This window comes from Rutidosis leptorrhynchoides, unplaced genomic scaffold (genome assembly GCF_046630445.1).
Source record: "Rutidosis leptorrhynchoides isolate AG116_Rl617_1_P2 unplaced genomic scaffold, CSIRO_AGI_Rlap_v1 contig511, whole genome shotgun sequence".
Taxonomy (NCBI): domain Eukaryota; kingdom Viridiplantae; phylum Streptophyta; class Magnoliopsida; order Asterales; family Asteraceae; genus Rutidosis; species Rutidosis leptorrhynchoides.
In genome coordinates this window covers 41,857-63,373 of record NW_027266739.1, presented here as the reverse complement: position 1 = coordinate 63,373, position 21,517 = coordinate 41,857, and the positions used below count along the sequence as shown (strand labels likewise).

Genomic DNA, 21,517 nt, shown 5'->3' with positions numbered 1-21,517 from the left:
ATACTCCATTCAATGATCTCCCCCTTTATTTCCGAAAGCCACTCGCTATTTGTAATGGGGTGTTATGCCTCGTGGATGACGGTTTTAATGTCATGTTGTGGAACCCTACAATTCAAAAAATTCTTACCCTCCTTAAACCAAATTTCTCTCCTAAGCGGAGTAATGGCTTTCGTGTAGAATTTGCCTTTGACTTGTCGGCCCATAATTACTGTTGAAGCACCTGTAATCTCAACCAGGAGAAATCACAAGCAAAAACCTGTAATACTTGACAAACAGAACACAAACAGTACAAAAACATGGACTTTGTAACCGGAAGGATGATATTCTAACTTGTGCAAAATCTGAATCAAAAATCGAGGAAATTTGGATATCTAAAATGTTTGGATCCTAGAATATAGTTTAGTTTAGTACTAAAATTCTCTGGCCAATGCAACCAAAATAAAAGGCTAATTTAAAATTGAAAAAATAAAACTGATGAAGAACTTTAAGAGAAAATTTTTGATCTGATTTTCATTAACCTAAAGTTCATAAACGAAAAGAGTAAAGTTAAGGAGTTTTTATACTGATCCTCAACTACCCTAGACGTCATAAACTTGAATACAAAATGCTGGAAAATGAAAAATACATGTAGGAAGAGCAAAAGTACTTTTTGGGACCACAAGACTAAACCTGCTAAAAAACTTAAAACGACTGAGTTTTAGCTTGTTCTTCACTCCATTGCATTTCCACTAAGCTTCAAAATGAGACTGTAATCGGCTGGAATCGAGATTTCATTTCATCTGCATTTGGACTTTGAAATTGTAGAAGATCACACATAACAGCAAATGGTTGACTTTGTGCTTGACTTTTAATTCAGTGCTTCAAATGACTTGGCACCAATGCAAAACCCTTCACTACACTACTACTAAACTTTTCCAATTTAAACTTCTTCATTTGGTTAACTATAACTAAAACTAGGATTGAAATTATAGAAACTAAGCTAAAACAGCTACTTTGAGTACCATGATAATTTCTGAGCTCTTGCATCACACGTTTTGTACACAAAACATCTTCACAGTCACCAATGTGTGCTTTTTGAATCAAAAAATCAACCAAAAACAGCTTCTACTAGAAAACCCCAATTCTGGCAGTAAAAAACTAGACTCAAGTTGATCGAGCAGACATTTTATTCATTACTAGATAATCGTTAAAATTGACTTCATAAACAGATTCAGAGCATCATGTTGACCCTAACTAGCCTTTTGAATCATCAAAATCCATCAAGAATAGCGAAAGATAGACTAACCCTAATTATTCGGAAGATAGAAAGCTAAGCAATGAAATAGTAACCTGGAACCCTAGATGATTTGAGGCTTTTCAATCTGGGAAATCGCAAATGAATTTCTCTTAAAGGTATTGTAGTCGACGTCTTCTTGAGCATTTTTTGTATGTCCTCTGAGCTCCGAATAGTCGTCGGTTGCTCCGAATAGTTGTCGGTTGCTCCGCAGATCGTCGATTGCAATCTCAGCCGAAGAAGTTCCAGAAAAGCTGATAGAGTTCCCAAGTTTCTGTGCAGAGTTGACAAGGTCCTCAACTTTTTGACGATGTAAAAAATCGTCCTCGACAGTCATAAATGCATAATCAACTTCAATCTTCTTTACACTGTCTTTAATCGACCCTGTCTTACTCTCATTCACTTTAGGATCATCTAGAGCACTCAAGAGAGCCTTGAAAAAACAATTAATGCCGACCTTGATGGCATTTTCCATTGCAATTCTCTTTTTCTTCTGCTGCAAGCATGGTTTCTTCTTCTTCTTTTGAGCTTTCTTCTATTTCAAGCTAACTAAACCTTCAATGAACTGTTGGAATGTAGGCTCGGCTAAACAACCTCTTCCAACAGCTTCTCCTTTGTTTAGTGGAGTCTGTATTCCAATTAGTTTCACAAGGAAGTCAAATCTCCATTTCTGAAGTGACTTAGAGAAAATGTCTGCAAGCTGGAATTGGTTCTATAGTAGACCATTCTGATTTCCTTCTTCTCAATCAGCTCTCTCACTAAATGGTACGTCAGTTCACACGCTTTGTTCTTAAGTGATCTCCTAGATTCTCAGCCATTGAAATTGCAAAACTGGAATCATAGTAGATTGCAACACAGGCTTCTTTCAACTCCCCAATATCTATCAGAATCTTCTTAATCCATATAGCTTGCTTAGCTGCCAAGTTGATTGCAATGTATTCTACTTTTGCAGTTTATTGTGCCACAGTCTTCTAACTTTTTGAGCTCCAAGAAAAGATTCCTGAACCAAAACTACTGCAGTATCCACTTCTGCTTCTGCATTTCTCTTCATTACTATAACTTGCGTCACAAAACATCAACAGCTCTCCATTTCCACCAATTTCATACCATAGACCATAATCACAGCTGCTTTTTACAAACCTTAAAACTCTTCTAACATATGCATAATGTTCTTTAGATGGATTAGAACTACAACTAGCAAGCATATTGGCTGTGCAAGCTAAATCAAGTCTAGATGCACACAGATACATCAAAGAACCTATCATGCTCCTATAGAGTGTATAATCAAATTCCTCGCCAGGTTTTATTGGTTGCAGCTTTTAGTTCTACCTCCATAGGTGTAGAGATCACATTGCAATTGCCCATCTAAAACTTCTCCAGCATATCTTGAGCATATTTCATCTGGTGCACAAAAATCCCATCTTCTCTTTGCTCTATCTCAAGGCCAAAGAAAAATACTTTATCAGTCCAAGGTCTGTCATCTTGAATTCTGACTCCATCAACTTCTTGAAATCTTCAACAAGTTTTGGTGCAATGCCAATGAACAACAAATCATCCACATAAAGTGAACATGTCAACTTTTCTCCTTCTTGATCCTTGACATACAAAGTTGCCTCATTCTGACTCTTCTCAAAGCCATTCTGTAGCGGATGAGAGTTGATTCTTGAATACCAAGCCCTTGGAGCTTGCTTCAGGCCATAAAGAGCCTTGACAAGCTTGTAAACTTTGCCTTCTTCTCCTAGAACTACAAATCCTTCAGGTTGCTTCACAAGCACTCCTTCTTCAAGTACTCCATTTAGGAAAGCTGACTTTATATCCATCTGATGTATCTTCCAATTGTTGTTTGCTGCCTTTGCTAATAACAGTCTAATAGTGTCCAGTCTTGCAACTGGTGCATATGTTTCTTCATAGTCAACACCATACTCTTGCTTGTTGTCTCTTACAACTAGTCTGGCCTTGTATCTGTTGACTATTCCATCAGCATTCAGTTTTGTCCTGAATACCCACTTTGTATCAATGACTTTTGTATTCTCTGATGGTTTGTTGCAGAGAAACCATGTTCCATTTTCTTCAATGGCATCCATCTCTTCCGTCATTGCTTTCTTCCATTCTGCAGATTTCTCAGCTTGCTTGTAGGTTCTAGGCTCAATACTGACAAACATCACTTCTTCCATTTCTACATCTGGAAAGTCCTCAACAACACAAATGAATTCTAATACATCTAGATCAGGAGTTGGTATTGATCTTTCATAAATTTTATTCAAACTTTTCTTCTTGTTGGTCTGCAAATCTTCTGGAGTAGATGTATCAATGTCTATTGCTTAAGTTCCTAGATTCTATGGACTTCCTTCATCGAACAATGGCTCTCCTCCTGAATTTGGTGAATCAGGAGCATGATTTGATCTGCTGCTTTCTCCTTCAATCTTAGGATAAGTCAATAATAGTGTGGGAACATTGTGAACTCCTCCTGGAGTTGAGCTTGGTATATCTAAAACTGATGGAACAAACACAGTAGGAGATTCAAGTGTTTCCTCATGATCAGATGAGGTTTCACTTTGAATCTCATCAACAATTGGTTGTAATTGCCTCTCACAGAACACTCTTCCAGGCTCACTCCTAGTTCGTTCACTCCACTCATATTTAGAATTTTCATCAAACTTTGCACTCATTGATCATATCATCCTTTTTTTTATCAGATCCCATATTCTGTAGCCTTTTGTTTGTCCTGAACTGTATCCCATCATAACTCCTTTCACAGCCTTTTCTTCCATTTTCTTCTTTCTCTGCTCAAGAATATAAGCATAAGTGATGCAGCCAAATACCCTCAAATGATGTACTTTAGGCTTTTCTCCAAACAACATCTAAAAGGGTGTTTTTCCCTTCAAAGCTTTGATTTACAGTCTGTTTTGCAGATAAACAGCTGTGTTGCATGCCTCAAGCCAAAACTTCCTAGGAACATTCATCCCAAACATCAGGGATTTTCCCATTTCCATAATTATTCTGTTCTTTCTTTCTAAAACACCATTTTGCTCTAGACAATAAGGCACAATCAGTTGCTGAAAGATGCATTCCTTCTCACAGTATGCTTTGATTTCATTTGAAGTGTACTCTCCTCCCTATCACTTCTGAGACACCTCAACTTGCAGCGTGCTTTAGCTTCAGCTTGTACTCTCCAGAGTTTAAACATTCCAAATACTTGGTCCTTTGTGTTGATAAAAAAGATCCAAGTGTATATGATAAAGTCATCAATGAACTCCAGATAATATTTATTACCAACAACAGATGAAATCTCTATTAGACCACACACATCAGTGTGAACTAGCTGCAATTTCTGTGTTGATCTCCAATGACTCTGTGGAAGTGATGCTTTCTGACTCTTGGCCTTTGCACATGCCTCACAGACTTTCTTCATCTTTGCACAAAGCTTTAGAATGCCCTGTACAACCTCATTCTTCTACATTGACAGTGTATTGTCAAGTCCAACATGGCCAAATATTTTGTGCCACATGTGTAGTTTCAGTAATGCTGCCATAGAATGCACCTTCAACATCTTCCACTTTGATTTTGAACATTTTGTTTTTCTATGAAACTCTGTGAACTAATTCCCTTTCTGAGTTAAAGATCAGACACTCTCCATCTTCAAAGTACATAACATACTTCTTCTCAAGCAACTGTCCTACACTAATTAGATTTTGATATAACTCAGGAATGTAGTGAACATCTTCCAAAATGAACTTACCAGACTTTGTTTCTAGCTCCACATATCCTTTTCCTTCCACATGTACCATTTCACCATTGCCAAACTTGACTGCAGCCACCACATTTGATCTTTTCTCCACAAATGCTTCTTCCTTCATGGTCATGTGGTTTGAGCAACCACTATCTATGATCCAGGTATTCCTTCTTTCTTCTACTCTTCCAATAGAACAACTTTCCACCATAAAAGCACTTTCTTCAATGTTGTTTTCACTTCTCTAACAGGTTTGAGAGCTTTCGGGTTCTTGAGTTTGTGTGTTTGGGATATTTTGGTGATTTGTAGGTATTCCAGGGTTTGTTGCAGGGCTGGTTGGGCTTGGACAGTTTTGGTGATATGCTATCTTGGGAATTTGTGGGTATCCTGTGATGGCTTGTGTTGCAGGGTAGGACATTTGGTTCATTGGTGCTTGCCATTGTTGAATGTGTGGTGTTGAGGCATAGTTTGTTTGATATTGTGTTGTTGCTGAGATTGTCCAAGTGGAGTGAAGTTGGCATTCTGAATTGGATGATTATATTGTTGATTATGCCTCTGCAATGGATGGACTGGTGGCAACCTTCCAAACTGTCTGCTATGGGGATTTAGTTGATAATCACACCATCTGTTGTAGCAAACTACATCTGTAGCTACAAATGACCATTTCATGTCAAAAATAGCTTGCTTTTGAATGATTGTGCTTCTTGCAATGTCTGCATTCTAGAATGTTTTCCCAATTTTCTGGTGGTCTTTGTCCTTGAAAGCTATTGAAACCTCTTCCTCTAGGCCTCCATGGTTGATTTTGTTGGTAAAACTAGTTTTGGTATGGCTGGTTTGGTGGTGTTTGGTAGTTTGGCTGGTAGGATTGGTTCTGGTAAGTCTGGTTAGGCTGATATGAAGTGTTTTGGTAGACTGGATTGGTTTGTGGCATTTGCTGCTGCATCATTTGTCTTGCAACAGGCTGGACTTGGACTTGTTGTGCTTGGTTGACAGCTTGAGAGCTTCCAGAGTTAGTTTCTTAGCTTGACTGGTACTCATTAGTTGGTATGGTGATTGGTGGTGTCTACAGATGTCTAAATCTTTCACTCTTGAATGCAGCTTCTTCTTTCTCGTCCTTAATCCCATATATGTTTTCATGAATTTCCAGTGCACAGAAGAACTCCTCCAGACTTACTAACTCTGGATCCCTATTGAATTCCCTGTCTAAAGCTGAGATGATAGACTCAAACCTTCTAAGTACTCTCTCCAGCAACCTGTCTATTAGGGTTTCTTCATCCCATACTATGCTGTGAAGCTTCATTTGCTGCAAAATGTCCATCATCCTAGTCCTAGCTCCACTAATAGTTTCCTCATCACCCATCCTATAGTCATCAAACATTTTTTTGCTTTCTTAGCTTTCATTCTCCTACTCAAGATAGTTCCCTCATACTCAAACTTCAGTTACCCCATATCTCCTTGCTAGACCTGCATCCTACCACCTTCCTCAACACAGTTAAGTCTACTACACTCCTTAATCAGATTTGTGCCTTTTTATCCTTCTCTAAATCATCATGTCTCCTTTTTCTCTGTGGTTCAGTTGCTTCTACTCCCACCGGCAACTCTAACACACCATTTTCTACTACCCCTAGACGGCCTGTAATTTCTAGGTTATCTCTAGCTATGACTGACCACATGTCAAAGTCATCTCCTCTAAACTTCTTTATTCTACTACTACCATCAATACCTGCATATTATGGAACTAAAGCTATTTCTTACCTCTATCTTCCTCAAGACCGCTAAACCTAGAGCTCTGGATACCACTGTTGAAGCACCTGTGATCTCAACCAGGAGAAATCACAAGTACAAACCTAAAAAACTTGACAAACAGAACAAAAAAAGTATAGAAACTTGGACTTTGTAACTGGAAGGATGATATTCTAACTTGTGCAAAATCAGAATCAGAAACCGAGGCTAAACTTGGGTATCTAAAATGTTTGAATCAAAAACCAAAAATCTAGTTTAGTTTAGGTTAAGTACTAAGGTTCTTTCGCCAATGCAACCAAAATACAAGGCTAATTTAAAACTGGAAAAATAAAACTGATGAAGAACTTTAAGAGAAAATTTTTGATCTGGTTTTCATTAACCTAAAGTTTATAAACGAAAAGAGTAAAGTTAAGGAGTTTTTATACTGATCCTCAACTACCCTAGACATCATAAACTTGAATTACAAAATGCTGGAAAATGAAAAATACATGTAGGAAGAGCAAAAGTACTTTTTGGGACCACAAGACTAAACCTGCTAAAAAACTTAAAACGACTGAGTTTTAGCTTGTTCTTCACTCCATTGCATTTCCACTAAGCTTCAAAATGAGACTGTAATTAGCTGGAATCGAGATTTCATTTCATCTGCATTTGGACTTTGAATTTGTAGAAGATCACACATAATAGCAAATGGTTGACTTTATGCTTGACTTTTAATTCAGTGCTTCAAATGACTTGGCACCAATGCATAAACCTTCACTACACTACTTCTAAACTTTTCCAATTTAAACTTCTTCATTTGGTTAACTATAACTAAAACTAGGATTGAAATTGTAGAAACTAAGCTAAAATAGCTACTTTGAGTATCGTGATAATTTTTTAGCTCTTGCATCACAAGTTTTGTACACAAAACATCTTCATAGTCACCAATGTGTGCTTTCTGAATCAAAAATCAACCAAAAATAGCTTCTACTAGAAAACCCCAATTCTGATAGCAAAAAACTAGACTCAAGTTGATCGAGCAGACATTTTATTCATTACTAGATAATCGTTAAAATTGACTTCATAAACAGATTCAGAGCACCATGTTGACCCTAACTAGCCCTTTGAATCATCAAAATCCATCAAGAATAGCGAAAGATAGACTAACCCTAATTATTCGGAAGAAAGAGAAAGCTAAACAATGAAACAGTAACCTGAAACCGTAGATGATTTAGGGCTTTTCAATCTGGGGAATCGCAAACGAATTGCTCTTATAGGTGTTGTAGCCGACATCTTCCTGAGCATTCTGGTATGTCGTCTGAGCTCCGAATAGTCGTCGGTTGCTCCGCAAATTGTCGATTGCAATCTCAGCCGAAGAAGTTCCAAAAAAGCCGATAGAGTTCCTAGGTTTCTGTGCAGAGTTGACAAGGTCCTCAACTTTTTGACGATGTGTAAAATCGTCCTCGACAGTCATAAATACATAATCAACTTCAATCTTCTTTGCACTGTCTTTAATCGATTCTGTCTTGCTCTCATTCAATTCATGATCATCTAGAGCACTCGGGAGAGTCTTGACAAAAGCATTAATGCCGACCTTGATAGCATTTTCCATTGCAATTTTCTTTTTCTTCTCCTGCAAGTTGCAAGCATGGTTTCTTCTTCTTCTTTTGAGCTTTCATCTATTCCAAGCTAACTAAACCTTCAATGAACTATTGGAATGGAGGCTCGGCTAAACAACCTCTTCCAACAATTACAAGATTCTAAATATCATTCCTCCTTTAGATACAAGATCCATTCAAGTAGAGATATTTCATTCGGTAATAATATATGGAAAGATATATCGGACATTGCTCCGAGATATGGGTTCTGGCAGATGAAAGTACATCTGATTTTTAATGGGGCTCTGCACTGTTTGGTGAATGATTGTATTGACACTCATGCAATTGTAGGCTTTGATGTAAGTTTGGAGGTATTTCGAGAGATTAAATTACCTCCCTTTATGACTTACGGATGAGTTTCTTTAGAATTAGGAGTGTACAGGGATTCTTACATGATGATTTGTTGTGCATCTAGAGAATTCGTTGTGAAAATGTGGGTGATGAAAGAATATTGAAATAGAAAGTAGTTGGAGATTATATGGGAATTTGATTATGGACAAATGCCTTCACTTGGCATGCCAGTTAATGTATGCTGGTTGGGATTTCAAAATAACGGTCGCATATGGTGTAATGCTCAATTTCGCGATCGACTTACTAGGATCATCACCATTGATCCTAATGATGTAACACAACAGCCTAAAGTTGAGATCTCGTATCGAAAATTTCTACATATGCTTGATCCTCATAATCATATAGATAATGTTAATGCTAAGATTTACTCTAGAAAAATTATTACTCCGCCGTCTAAAAAAAAGAAAAGAAGCACATTAAAAGGACATATTATTTGAGAAAATTGAGATTTTACCCTCACTGTTTCACAATGAGAGGGATTTACTCCTGCTATTTTAAAACTTGAGTTTTTATCCCTACTGTTTCAAAATGTTAAAGGATTTACCCTTTTGCAGTTAAATCGTCCTACATGGCATATTACATCGTTAGCTCATCCCACATGTCAAAACTAACCAATAAAATAGTGACATGTGCCAATCTTACGTGGAAAAAAATACCACATCATATAATTCATAAATTAAAATAAAATAGATAATTTAATAAACATTTAAAAAAAAATAGGACCCCAAGTGTTTAATTAAAAAGTGTCCTACACTCTTTGCTTCCCTCTTCTTTCTCACGATCAAATTAAACTCTCACTTTGAACTTATACAAAAAATAAAAACCGAAGCAGAGTGACAAAACCCTCGACACCGTACGACAACCTCTCGACGGCGACCTTAAGGAGTAATTCGTTCAGTTATGTTTATGGTAATAATTTATTTTAATTTCATAGTATTGTTTTAACAATGGTTTGTGACTTTATTTGTAAGGAAATAAGTCGGCAAGGTGACCCGAATACAATTTTTGACGTCGAAAGAGCTCAACAACAACCTCAAGTAACTCAGGAAGATCCAAATCCAGTGCTCACTCCTCTTCAGTCTAGTCAGAGAGGCAAAGATAAAGGAACAGAGAAAGTCACTACAAACAGGAAGAAAAAGGGTGGGGATTCAGGAGAGCTATCTCAACCAGTGAAGAAGAAAATGACGGCAGGGCCATCAAACCAGTAATTGTATTTTATGGATAATGAAAGTATCTTTTTGTATCTTTTGAGATAACTTAAATCTGGTAGTATGGAAAACTATTGTGTCGATTTATATTCCGTAAAATCCTGTAGGCCTAAATAAAAGTTGGCTTATTTGGTATTTGTAATGCATTTCAGCATTACACTTTTATTTATCCTTTTATCTTTAATGATATTTTCTTTCCTAGATACTTGATGTGTATCCTGGATTCACTTTTAAATAGTCTGTGCTAAATTAAATGATGTTAGGTCGTCGAGTAGTCAAGTAAGGTCTTACATGCATTATGCTAATTTGTTGTATTTATAATGGTTTATGTTGTATTATTTCGGATTATAATGATCGAATTAAGAGTTTAAGGATCAAAATGCTATAATTTAAAGTTGGGCAGATTTTGGGCTGTATTATTATGGATTAAAATGATCGAATTAAGAGTTTGAGGATCAAAATGCTATAATTCAAAGTAGGGCAGATTTTGGAGTCGCCAAATAAGCGCCAGTTTCATGGGTCCCTTTTCTAAAAAATATAATTAAATTCTATAGTTTTAGTTTTAATAAAAAATCTATTTTATAAAAACTATTTTGATTTTTTTTAAAAAAATTAAGGATTATATGATGTGGTATTTTTTCCACGCAAGATTGACACATGTCATTATTTTATTGGTTAGTTTTGACACATGGGATGAGTTAACGGACGATTTAACTGTAAAAGGGTAAATCCTTTAACGTTTTGAAACAATGGGGGTAAAAACTCAAGTTTCGAAACAGCAAGGGTAAATCCCCGTCATTGTGAAACAGTGGGGGTAAAAATTCATTTTTCTCTATATTATGTTATATACAATAGAGAAAACTTTTTCAATTTATTTTAATTGCAATTCAATTGTAAATTTTATTGTCAAATCAACACCCGACACATGGCGTTTTAATTAGGAATCAAGTTATAATTTTAACTCAATATTTTTTTTTCCTATTCTAATTAATTAAGGAATCAAAACACAATAAATATATATACCAATTACTTATTCGTAACCATATATCAATTACTTATTCCTAATCATATGAGATTTTTATTCTCTTTGTTCTTTGCTTTACGAGTATATATATATAGCTATATGCACCGTACTAAATTCACACCCGTAAGAACAAAAGTTTCCCATACGATTTTCTTTTGCTAAGCTAGCTTTTGTTTTTTTCAAAAAGAAGCTTCGGTAGGGTTTTTTTCCTCATCAATACAACTACTAATTATTTAATTAATTAATAGAAGTTTTGTTTTATTTTTATTGGGATGGATGTATTTTTTTTTTTTAATTAGGAGAAGTTTTGTTTTGTTTTTATTGCGATCGATTTTTTCCACATAATAACATTCTATTGTTGTGTAATCAACGGAATTATATTGAAATAATTATCTTTTCGATCTTTTGATTATAGATCGTTTTATTATAGGATGACGTCAAAATCTTATAGACAATAGCGAGACTTTTTCAATTTTAAATTTGTTCCAATTGTAAATTCAATTGCAAATTTTATTGTCAAATCAAAATTTTGACACATGGCGATTTATTGATGAATAGTAATTTGACACATGTATTTTAGAATTTGAGTTTAATTAGGTTTTAAGTTACAATTTTAAGTCAATGATATTATTTTTTTTCCTATTTTAATTAGGAAATATAAACACAATAAAAACATAATGATTCCTAATAAAATTTCTACCAATTATTTTTTTTGTAATATAATAATTTTATTCCTAATCAATTTCCTATCTATTATATAAAAAATTATTCCTAATAAAACTATAATACACTATAAATATTAATTTTCTTATTAAACAATTTTTGCTAATTAAAATTCATTATATTCTTTTTTTCAATTCCTAATTAAAATGGACATGCATTCTTTTTCCCTATTCAAACGGGCATATTATTAAAAAAATTATTCCTAATCAAATTACAATATATATTATTTTTTAAAATTTTTTATTAAGCTATTATTCTTAATAAAATCGACTATATTTTTTTTCTATACTTAATCAAAACGGGCATATGCTATCTTCCAAACAATTAATAATTTTTTCTAATTAAAATTTATTACATTCTTTTTTCTATTCATAATTAAAACGGACATATCTCTTTTTTTTCCTATTCAAACAGACATATTATTAAACAAATATTTCTAATCAAAATATAATATATATTATTTTCTTTTTAATTTTTTATTAAACTATTATTCATAATAAAAATCCGTTATATTTTTTTTCCTATTTTTAATTAAAATGAACATATCTTATATTTCAAACAATAGAAAAAATTGAATTGATTAGATGAAATTATAAATTTTATTATCAAATCAAATTTTAATATGTAATTTTTATTTTTTGCTATGTTTATTATTTTTGACAATAAAATAAAATTTTGATTCTAATAAGATGGTAGATTTTGAAATAAAATCAAAATAATTATAATTGTTATAAAATTAAAATAACTCCCTTTTGAAGTAATATTTGACATATATTTAATAATATTTAATACAAATAATTATTATATGATATATTTAAATTATTAATTTTCAAAGATACGATCTTTCCGTCTAACAAACGGACCCACTGACTAGTTTAATAAATTAAGGTAAAGGATTCAGGTCTTCCGGCATTAACGTTTTTTTTTCTTTTTAGAGATCAGATGTTATTGCTTATTTTCATACTATTTTAGTAGAGTAAACAGTCATCTTCAAGAATCAGAGTTATAATCTAAGAAACCATTTACCAATCTTAATTTATTTATGAAATTATGGTCTCGAAAAATTTAAATGAATTAGCAATATTATCTACTGAAAAAGGATGTTAGAAAGGATTGACCATATATCACAAAAGCTAGACGAATACTTGACATTTTATAACTTAAGTTGAACATTCCAAGTCGTTTAAAAAACAAAATATAGCCTCATTTTATAATCTCGTCTAGAGCTTCCGAACTGCTTCGATGTCGCCTTCTGTGTTTCCTATTGCCGTCTTTCTCTGATCTTCTATTCTCGTAATCTTCAGGTATGTTTTCAGGATTCTCAGAGTCTTTATCGAAGCCAAGATCTCTATCCCTTCCATGCTTTCGCTTCCTTGTATATTTCTCATCCCTCTCCCTTTCCTTCTTTGCCTGCCAAACATGACAAATCATGAATGCTCACAATATAATGTCTTGTAAAATGCTCATCAATTAATTACCTTGTCGTCCTTCCTTTTACGTTCATACTCTTTGTCTTTCAGATGCGTTACATATTCCTCGAAGATCTCCTTGCATGTATGCTCATCCCCAACATCACTTCATAAACAAAATATAAGTTTAAGATAATATATGGAATGCTGACTTAAGTTCAATAACATGTCTAAAGACAAATGCTACATACTTAATATTCTTCATTAACAAAGTTAAGATGTAAAGAGACAAACTATGTCCATTGATATACTTTTCGCATAGATATTGATATTGTAGTAATCCTACCACACGATACATGGCATCAACTGCAAAAGCTCAATGACATGGAATACTTAGATGCAGTTTTGCAACATATCCATAGATAACCTAAAATGTCTAGTGTATAAAGTTTTATGTTCCCAGAGCAACAAAAAGAATTTTACATAAGAAAACAATTTCAGACGTTCATGACTATTCTCTTCCAGATGCATTTAGAAGAAATACCTGTACTCTGGGCTATTGTCAAAGAGCTGTTTACAGTCCAACCAGTTTGATGATGAAGTTATTTCCTGCAACAGTGGGAAAATTGTCTTAATTGTTGAAGCATCAAAAACATAAATAAGCCAAAAAAAAAAAAAAACAAACAAACAAAACTAGTGCCACCTTGATAGAGCGCAACAGATCATAAAACTTGGTCTGAAAGACGTTTTCTCTTTTTTGCCTCTTTCTCCTCCTTCTCCCTGGCACGTTCCAGTAATTCCTCAAACACAAACTGTAAACACGTAACAAAGCGTGAGAGTGTGTATAACAAATTTCAAAAGGCAGTTGTGTTCCCTACAGTTTGAGGAATTTGAGCAAACCATCTTGCAGCTTCTGATGAGAAGATATTTTGTTAGACTAATAAAGCATTTTCCAATTTCAACACACAGGGTTTATACACAGGAGGTTCACCTTAATTTGAAAAATTCAACTCTAGTGTAGCAAATGAAATCCCAACACTCTCCTCTAACCAGTTTTGGATTCTAGTACTAATGTTACAGTTTGCTAAGTTGCTTAGCGTAAGGCAAAAGAAAAAGCAAGAAAGTTTTTTCATGGCATTTAACAAAATAAGGATAGCCTTGAAGGGAATGTTGATTTATGGTTACCTCCATTCATGTTAGGTTGGTGGATTAGGATTGGAGGATATTTAGAAAGATAATACAAACGTATGCACACCTTTAAGTTTATATCTGATATAGATGGCCGGCAAACATCCTCAGCAATAGCAGCTTTCAAGTCTTCAAAAGTCCAGCTTGATGACAGGGCAACCTGAAAATAAACGAAAAAACATAAGGAGTAAACATGGAAATTCTGACACTGAGAGACGAGAGCCAAACATAATGACAACGCTACCTCTCTCAACTTCACTGCATCTTTAATTCGAGCTTTATCCTCGTGATACTGTAATGCACACATAACATTGCAACATAGTGAGCACGGTATTAACATCAACAAAACCAGCAATCCCAAAAAGAAAAAAGAATCATCAGCAATGACACCATAAACAACAAACAGGAACATCGTCTACAAATAACAACAGAAATAATGAAGGTCAAGCCAGATGCCTTGACAATTTTTTACTGGGGTGAAGACAATATCAGGAGTTTCTCAAGAAGTGACAAGTATAATTCACTATTGTTCTCACTTAACAAGAAAATAAATGATGGAAAGCAAATCATCACATGCGCAAGCAATTGAATGACCTCTTTCTGTCTGGAGAAACTGCTCTATAATACCTAAGGTGAAATAACAAAACTGGGATACATTATACTGTAGTTTACTTGCCTGCTTCAGTAGCACTTCAGTGACATCTTCAAATAAATCTTTTGGGGTTGAGCCTGATGTATTCGATGTCACTGCCAAATATGCGGGTTCATCTTTAACCTAGCAACATGATGACAGAATCTTCAGAAATATCATCATAAGCAACATGGAATAAGAGAATCGAATAGTTTGACAGAAGAAATCATGTATTCATAACAGAATAGTCTTCATCGAACAATTAACCTTCACAGTATAATCAAGCCAGTGAGTTTTTGCTGTGAGAGTCCCATCAGCAACATGTTCTTCCATCAATTTGCGGAAATCGTCACGATTTTTTCGCTCTGCCTTTCTCATTTCTTCCTGCTTTAAACAATAATAGGATGAGATTAATACACAACGAAAAACACAGGTAAACTATAGCTACGAAATTCAGTATAGCACCTTCCGTAACTTCCTTCTCTCCTCTTCATCCCTCTCTAGATCATTTAGGTATTCCTGTTACCAAAGAAAGGTATGACTTCAACCTAGAGAATGAGGTATGTTAAAAGCCCAAACTATAATGCGGTATGAAACATTTACCTGAAAAATATCCAATCGATCCATCTTTTCTAGGCGTGAACATCTTTCATCACCCTCCAGGCGATCCTGAACTTTACGCCACTGGGTGTTTGTCTGGAGATGAGAGGTTAGACGCCAATAAGAATATGATACAAAAGACGCATACAAAAAACAGTAAACCCTTGTCGAAAAGAATACTTTAATAAAGTCGCAGGACTCCAAAAAATGCCTGTACTCAAGTAAATTCCGCTTGCGTTCTTCCTGTGCCCTTGCACGTTCCTAACTCATGCAGAAAGACAGCACAAAATGTTAGGAGTTTTCAACTATGTGGCAAAACATTCTTAAAAGACTTTGCAACTTTAAAACTAAAGTAATTATACATTATTAGTAGGATTTAACGATCTGTAAAGAAGAAAACAAATTAATGCAAAGCATACCCGTTTCTCAAGTTCATCCAAGTAGTCGTCAAACAGATCCCTGCGGTCTTTTTCCCGCTCAACAGCTTTGAAACGCTCATCATTTTCAAAGATAACCAGAGCTTTGCTGAATAGAATGTCACATTTTAGACACTAAAATGTCAAAACATTAAGAATATGTTCATACTTCAAAATTTTGCAAGGAAAACAAACCTCAATTTTGAAGTCGATGTCAACTCTTTGCATTCCTGAAGGGGAAATAAGATCATAAGATAAAGGATTCTCAAACACGCGGCGAAGCAAAAGTGAAAGAGATCTTTCAACAACTCACTTCTAACATTTTTCTGAAGTCTTCCCGAGCCTTTTTCTGTTTAGTCCACCTTTCTTCGGCATCTTGCTTCTTCTTTTGAACAATAAACTGAAACATAATATTAACAGTAGCATACATAACATGATAACACGAGTAATTTACAGATACATATCTAGCCTAAACACTATCAAATTCCAGGAGAAAAACTAGTCCCATGAGCATGTCACACAATCTGAAACAAAACAAACAGAACTTAAGTACCTCATTAAAAACTTGTTTCCGCTCTCCCAGACTCTTGAGGGCACCATATCTTCTGTCGTTGATTATTGCTCTCATGGCCTTGTACATTCAATATGCAAATCAGAAAACCATATTAAAAATTAAAATCATACAAATATGCCCACGCAACTAAACAACCTGATCCCAAGTCCAGTCAGACGCCACATTTGCAGACTCCAAAAGTGCTTTAAAAGCAATTTTAGCCTCCTAAACCAGAGAAGGGAATTATTTGTGAAAGACAGGAAAGTGCAACACAAACAACAGACTAAATAAAACTACATGTTCCCTAAGATACCTCTTTATTGGCATAAACTAAAGTTTCTTGCTCCAACCCTTTCTTATCCAAAGAATTACCACTTTTTTCTGCAACATCGTTCCTGGTTTCCTGAAAGTCAATGATGTAAGGTAAAGGAAAGTATCACATATATATCATTTAACGGTCAAAATATTGGAAATGAAAATTGCAAAAGAGAATACTAGCATACATTGACATCTTCCACAGGAGTTCCATTTTGAATACGGGCATTCTCTTGAACTGGATGGGTGCCTGAATCGTTCCTACAAGATTTGATAACATATTATTACTCCTATAGTCTATGATTACAAACGCCCATCCAAAAAAAAAAGTAAAAATTTGTATAAGATGACGATACCTTGGTGACGTAACATCATTGACCACCAGAACAGCAAGTCCATCACTTTCTGGAACTCCACTAGGTGTGCCAACTGTATCAGTAGTAAACTGAACCTCGTCGGCTTTGGTCGAGAGAGCGGTGACAGCAGGAGAACTGGATGATCCAGAAACCATCATAGGAGGAGGATTATCGGGAGGAACAACCGATTCCGCCTTTACTGGGCTCGATGCTACCTCTTGAACAGACGAAGTTGATGCATCTGCACTTGTTGGTGCCTCAACTGTGGAAGTATGGACAGATACTGGAGACTGGGAAATAGCGGAAATTTCTGATATAGTTCGTCCGCTAGACGGTTTCTTAAAAAATTGCTGACGCGCCAACTGCAAGGAATGTTGGCAAGCAGAATTAAGGAGAAATTAACAAATAATGAAACAATAATAAGAAACATCAGCGTATGAATGAATCAAACCTTCAATTCTATGGGGATGGTCCATTTTGACTGCTTAGTGACCTTGTTGTAGTAAAATCTTCAGATAACACATTATAACACGAACAAAAATTACTTAGAAACACCACAAAATTCATTAGCAGAGAACTCAAACAAACTCTATTAAATAACATACTTTTGTCCATCAGCACTTGTAAATTCCTTCCAGTCACTTGTTGCATCTGCCCTCTTCACAATGGGGTAAAAAAGAAGAAGTTGGAGACTCATTGTGAAATAAAATAATAACGATCATTCGGATTAAACAACCGACGAATAAAACACAAAAATCTATGGCAATTCATTTCAGTACAAGTTATCTAAGAGATCAGGCCGTAGAGCATAAATGAAAGAAATAAGTATGTAATTTAAGGGGCAATCAAGCAAAAACAATAACAAAAAAAGTAAAGTACAGTGATTATACAGTCCTACCATTTGAAATTTTTGTAGAGTAGAACCTTACTAATCAAAAGATATGTATTTTGTATGTAAAAGAGTAAGAAAATTGCAAACAAACAGGTGGCATGATGTTTCTTTCTTATGAATGGTAGAATCAGGAAGTAAAAACCGTTATCCACTTAAAAGAGAATGCAATTCTACAAATAAAACGAGATACATGCCTACTAGAAACTCAAGCACACTTTGAGCTATCCTCTTCCCCAACAAGTACGAACAAGCCCATGTGATGGCACAACAACCAGAAACAATCCAAATTAAGACATCTGCAAGGAAGACAATAATGTCATGCAAAGCTAGTTCTTGCAATTGTACCAAACATAGCTGGTCGTTCGTGACCAGATCAACACTCTCAGCATGTACCTCAAGCTTAGAGAACAATAACCAATACACTAGGCAAGTTGTTCAATTAGTTTAGAGAATCGTTATTAACCTGAAGGGACATGTTTTATATCCATCACGTTCCTAGACACTACATTTAACTAATCAGTCTTCCTAGCCCGAAGAACTAACAAAAGAAGTAATATAACCAAAATAAGCTCATAAAGAAATACCTATGACATAAGGCCCTATCCCCAACCTGAACCATATCTCAATTCTCCCTCCATCAAGGACTCTAGTGTAAGTATTTAACTGCTCTGCAGCACACAAAAGCAGAGATATTCTTCTCACTACTGATCATTTTAAAGTTTGTTAAATCCTTTTCTTGGATGCTTCCACTCTTACAGTGGAACATGCGCATGAAAAAATATTCTCCGCATAAAATTCCACATTTGCATAAGGTGTCGCACCACATATAGCTTTCATAAGGAAAAAACAAATAGTGCATTTCTAAGGTTTTTTTATATACATGGATGAGGTTAAAAAAATCCCCATGTTTTCAGCACTTGTTAGCTTCACAGGCTGTTTTTTATACATTGTCTAACACATGACATAAAATCTTAAATCTTAAAGCAAAAGTTTAATCTTTAATCTATTTTAACACTAGACAGGAAATGGCAGAATAAATGATCTGACAGTTCACAATCACATTGTTAATATGTTCAAGAAATATCAAAAGGACAGTAAACTTCAAATAGATAATTGTAGTAATTAATGAACGGTTTTCTATATAATCCAACAGATTATCTGTACTGTAACGTGGCCCTAGACTACAAATGTAAATTTTAAAAAAAATAATAATAAAAATAAAGAAGAAAGAGCATTCTCAACCAATCCGATTGCATAAGTAACCAGGCTAACAAGCTAAACGACACAAAGACATAAATGAGAAGCAAATCAGGAACTCACCTCAATTGGTTTCAGCAAGTCTACGGGTTTCTCCCAAGTAGATTGACGTGTCCTCTTGTTAAAATAATACCTACGGAGAATGTGAGAATAAAATTCAGCAAATAGTTACATAAAAAAAGGCCCCATAGCAAACATAAAAATGGTATTAAATGCAAAATGCCAATTGAATTGTTAAAAAAAGTTGGATAGACATGGGTCGAGGAAATTCATGCATAAGAAAAGAAAAACATAATCTCAAGAGCTAATTTTGATAGTACAGCATATCATAATAAGCAAACCCGAGGCAAGAATTTGTTGTTTTTAACAATGATCAAGTGGCCTCAGATGGTGCCTCGTGATAACTTAACTAGTGATAATAAAGTGCACTAACTCGACAACATGACCATTTCAAATTTTGCATGTTCGAAATATGCCGCTAGGAGAATCAAAAGCAAATCCTAAGCACATAGTAATATGACTTCAACTATATCAATTGTTCGGCTACATATAATACTTATATATTTCACTTTTGATAAAAAAAAACACACACAATATGTCTCAGTCAAACAATCAATGATGCGACATATTTTCTCTTGAAACCATCATTTGAAACATTCTTCTGCTATTCATTCTAACATTCAAAGTTGACTTCATCTTAATAACAACATTTCAATCATCTAAGTGGTTTTAACTCAGCTACATTTAATAAAAGTACTAATCTAACATGAACATTATTCATGAAGAAAAGTTGTAACAATTAGAGAGAGTCCGATTTGGCAGTTGTTTGAAAATTCCGGTCATCCCTTCATCATTAAATTAAACATCTAAAAACACCAAAAACCAAAACCATAGAACCCTTATTCAAAACGACTTACTTTCTTCCGTTAGGAGAAGTATGTTCAATCCAATCCTTAACAGCCTCTTCACTGGGCTTCGCCTGAACTTCAGCAGCCTGCAATGTCAAAAAGCCACCTTTGTCATATCTATGCAGAAAAGTATCTTAGAAAGCAGCAAGTGTTAACAAATAAGAACAACTATGTAGATTTCCTCAGTGCAAAAAGTGTTCGATGCTATTTCAATTATAATTATAACAAATAAACGATAAGAAACCTAAAAAAAGAGAATTTTTACTCTGTCAGCCGGGATGGGAACTTGTGCCTGCTCATTAGGAGGTTGTAGAGGTTGAACTCGGGCATTACCATGGCCAATCGAAAATTCTGGTTGAGGAGTAATACTAAGTGGTGCGTTCATATGAGGACCAGATTGACACAGAGCAGTAACCTGTGATTGGCCAAATGGAGGTTGATGAAACTGCAAATACAACCCAAAAAAAAAATCCAGAATAGTTAAATCAAAAATCAACCCAAAAAAGCCTCGTTAAAGCATGAGTAACGTACATGGAAGTTGTTCTGAGGCTGAATAATTGGTTGAGGGAGAGGCATCCCAGCTGGCATTACCCTAAATTGATGAGGTGGCGGTGGTTGGCCGGGTCTGGGAGTTGGCACCACCAATTGTGGCGGGGGAGGAGGGAATCCGGGGTTTTTAAAAGGAGGAGCTTGAAATTGTTGAGAGGCGGGCATCGGAATAAACTGCTGTGACGGTGAAGGCTGCATCGGAACCACAGGCGGAGGTCGAAACTGTAGACACAAACAAACAAACAAACAAACATTGTAAGAGGGGTTTTGTTTTGCTAAGTGAAATTCAAAAAGAAAAGAAAATTACATGAATTTGAGCAGATGGAGCGAAACTTCGAGGAGGAGGATCCATCGGAACAGGTTTACGATTACGATGACTAAGCAGTCATGAACATAAAACAGGATCCTGTCGGAGTGAGAAACTTTTGTTTGGGTGACGGTTGAGGGAGGTTTTTAGTGAGGAAGACGTCAAAAGGCTGCCGTGTTTTTAGTAGACAAAGCAAAGAAAAGGGAGAAAACGTATATTTTCTTCCCTTACGTTTCACTTGTAACATATTTTCTTTCTCTCATGTTTTTTCGTTAGTCGAAATAACTCTCACATTTTTTTCGCTAGCAACCATACATATCTTTCCGCCGTTAACTTCACCTAAGTGGTACCTATGTGGCGCTCTATAGCGTCAACTCATGCCTAGTCAGCTAATAGACTCATATAATTGTGACACGTGTCAGTGACACATCATAAAATTTTTGCAAC

At 35.1% G+C, this 21,517-nt stretch overlaps 1 protein-coding gene across 1 annotated transcript; it reads right to left on the bottom strand.

The window, feature by feature from the left end:
• Nucleotides 1-12,892: 12,892 nt before the first annotated feature.
• On the bottom strand, nt 12,893-21,115 carry LOC139884167 (pre-mRNA-processing protein 40B-like). The gene is given in 27 exon segments (XM_071868235.1): nt 12,893-13,099; nt 13,168-13,264; nt 13,643-13,707; nt 13,793-13,828; nt 13,830-13,910; nt 14,354-14,446; nt 14,531-14,578; nt 14,963-15,061; nt 15,185-15,301; nt 15,383-15,436; nt 15,521-15,613; nt 15,698-15,778; nt 15,937-16,042; nt 16,129-16,163; nt 16,247-16,333; nt 16,487-16,564; nt 16,643-16,711; nt 16,800-16,889; nt 16,990-17,062; nt 17,158-17,519; nt 17,609-17,666; nt 17,763-17,815; nt 19,370-19,439; nt 20,224-20,300; nt 20,480-20,659; nt 20,746-20,985; nt 21,071-21,115. Coding segments are annotated over 27 exon segments (2,694 nt in total).
• Between the last annotated feature and the right edge of the window lie 402 nt (nt 21,116-21,517).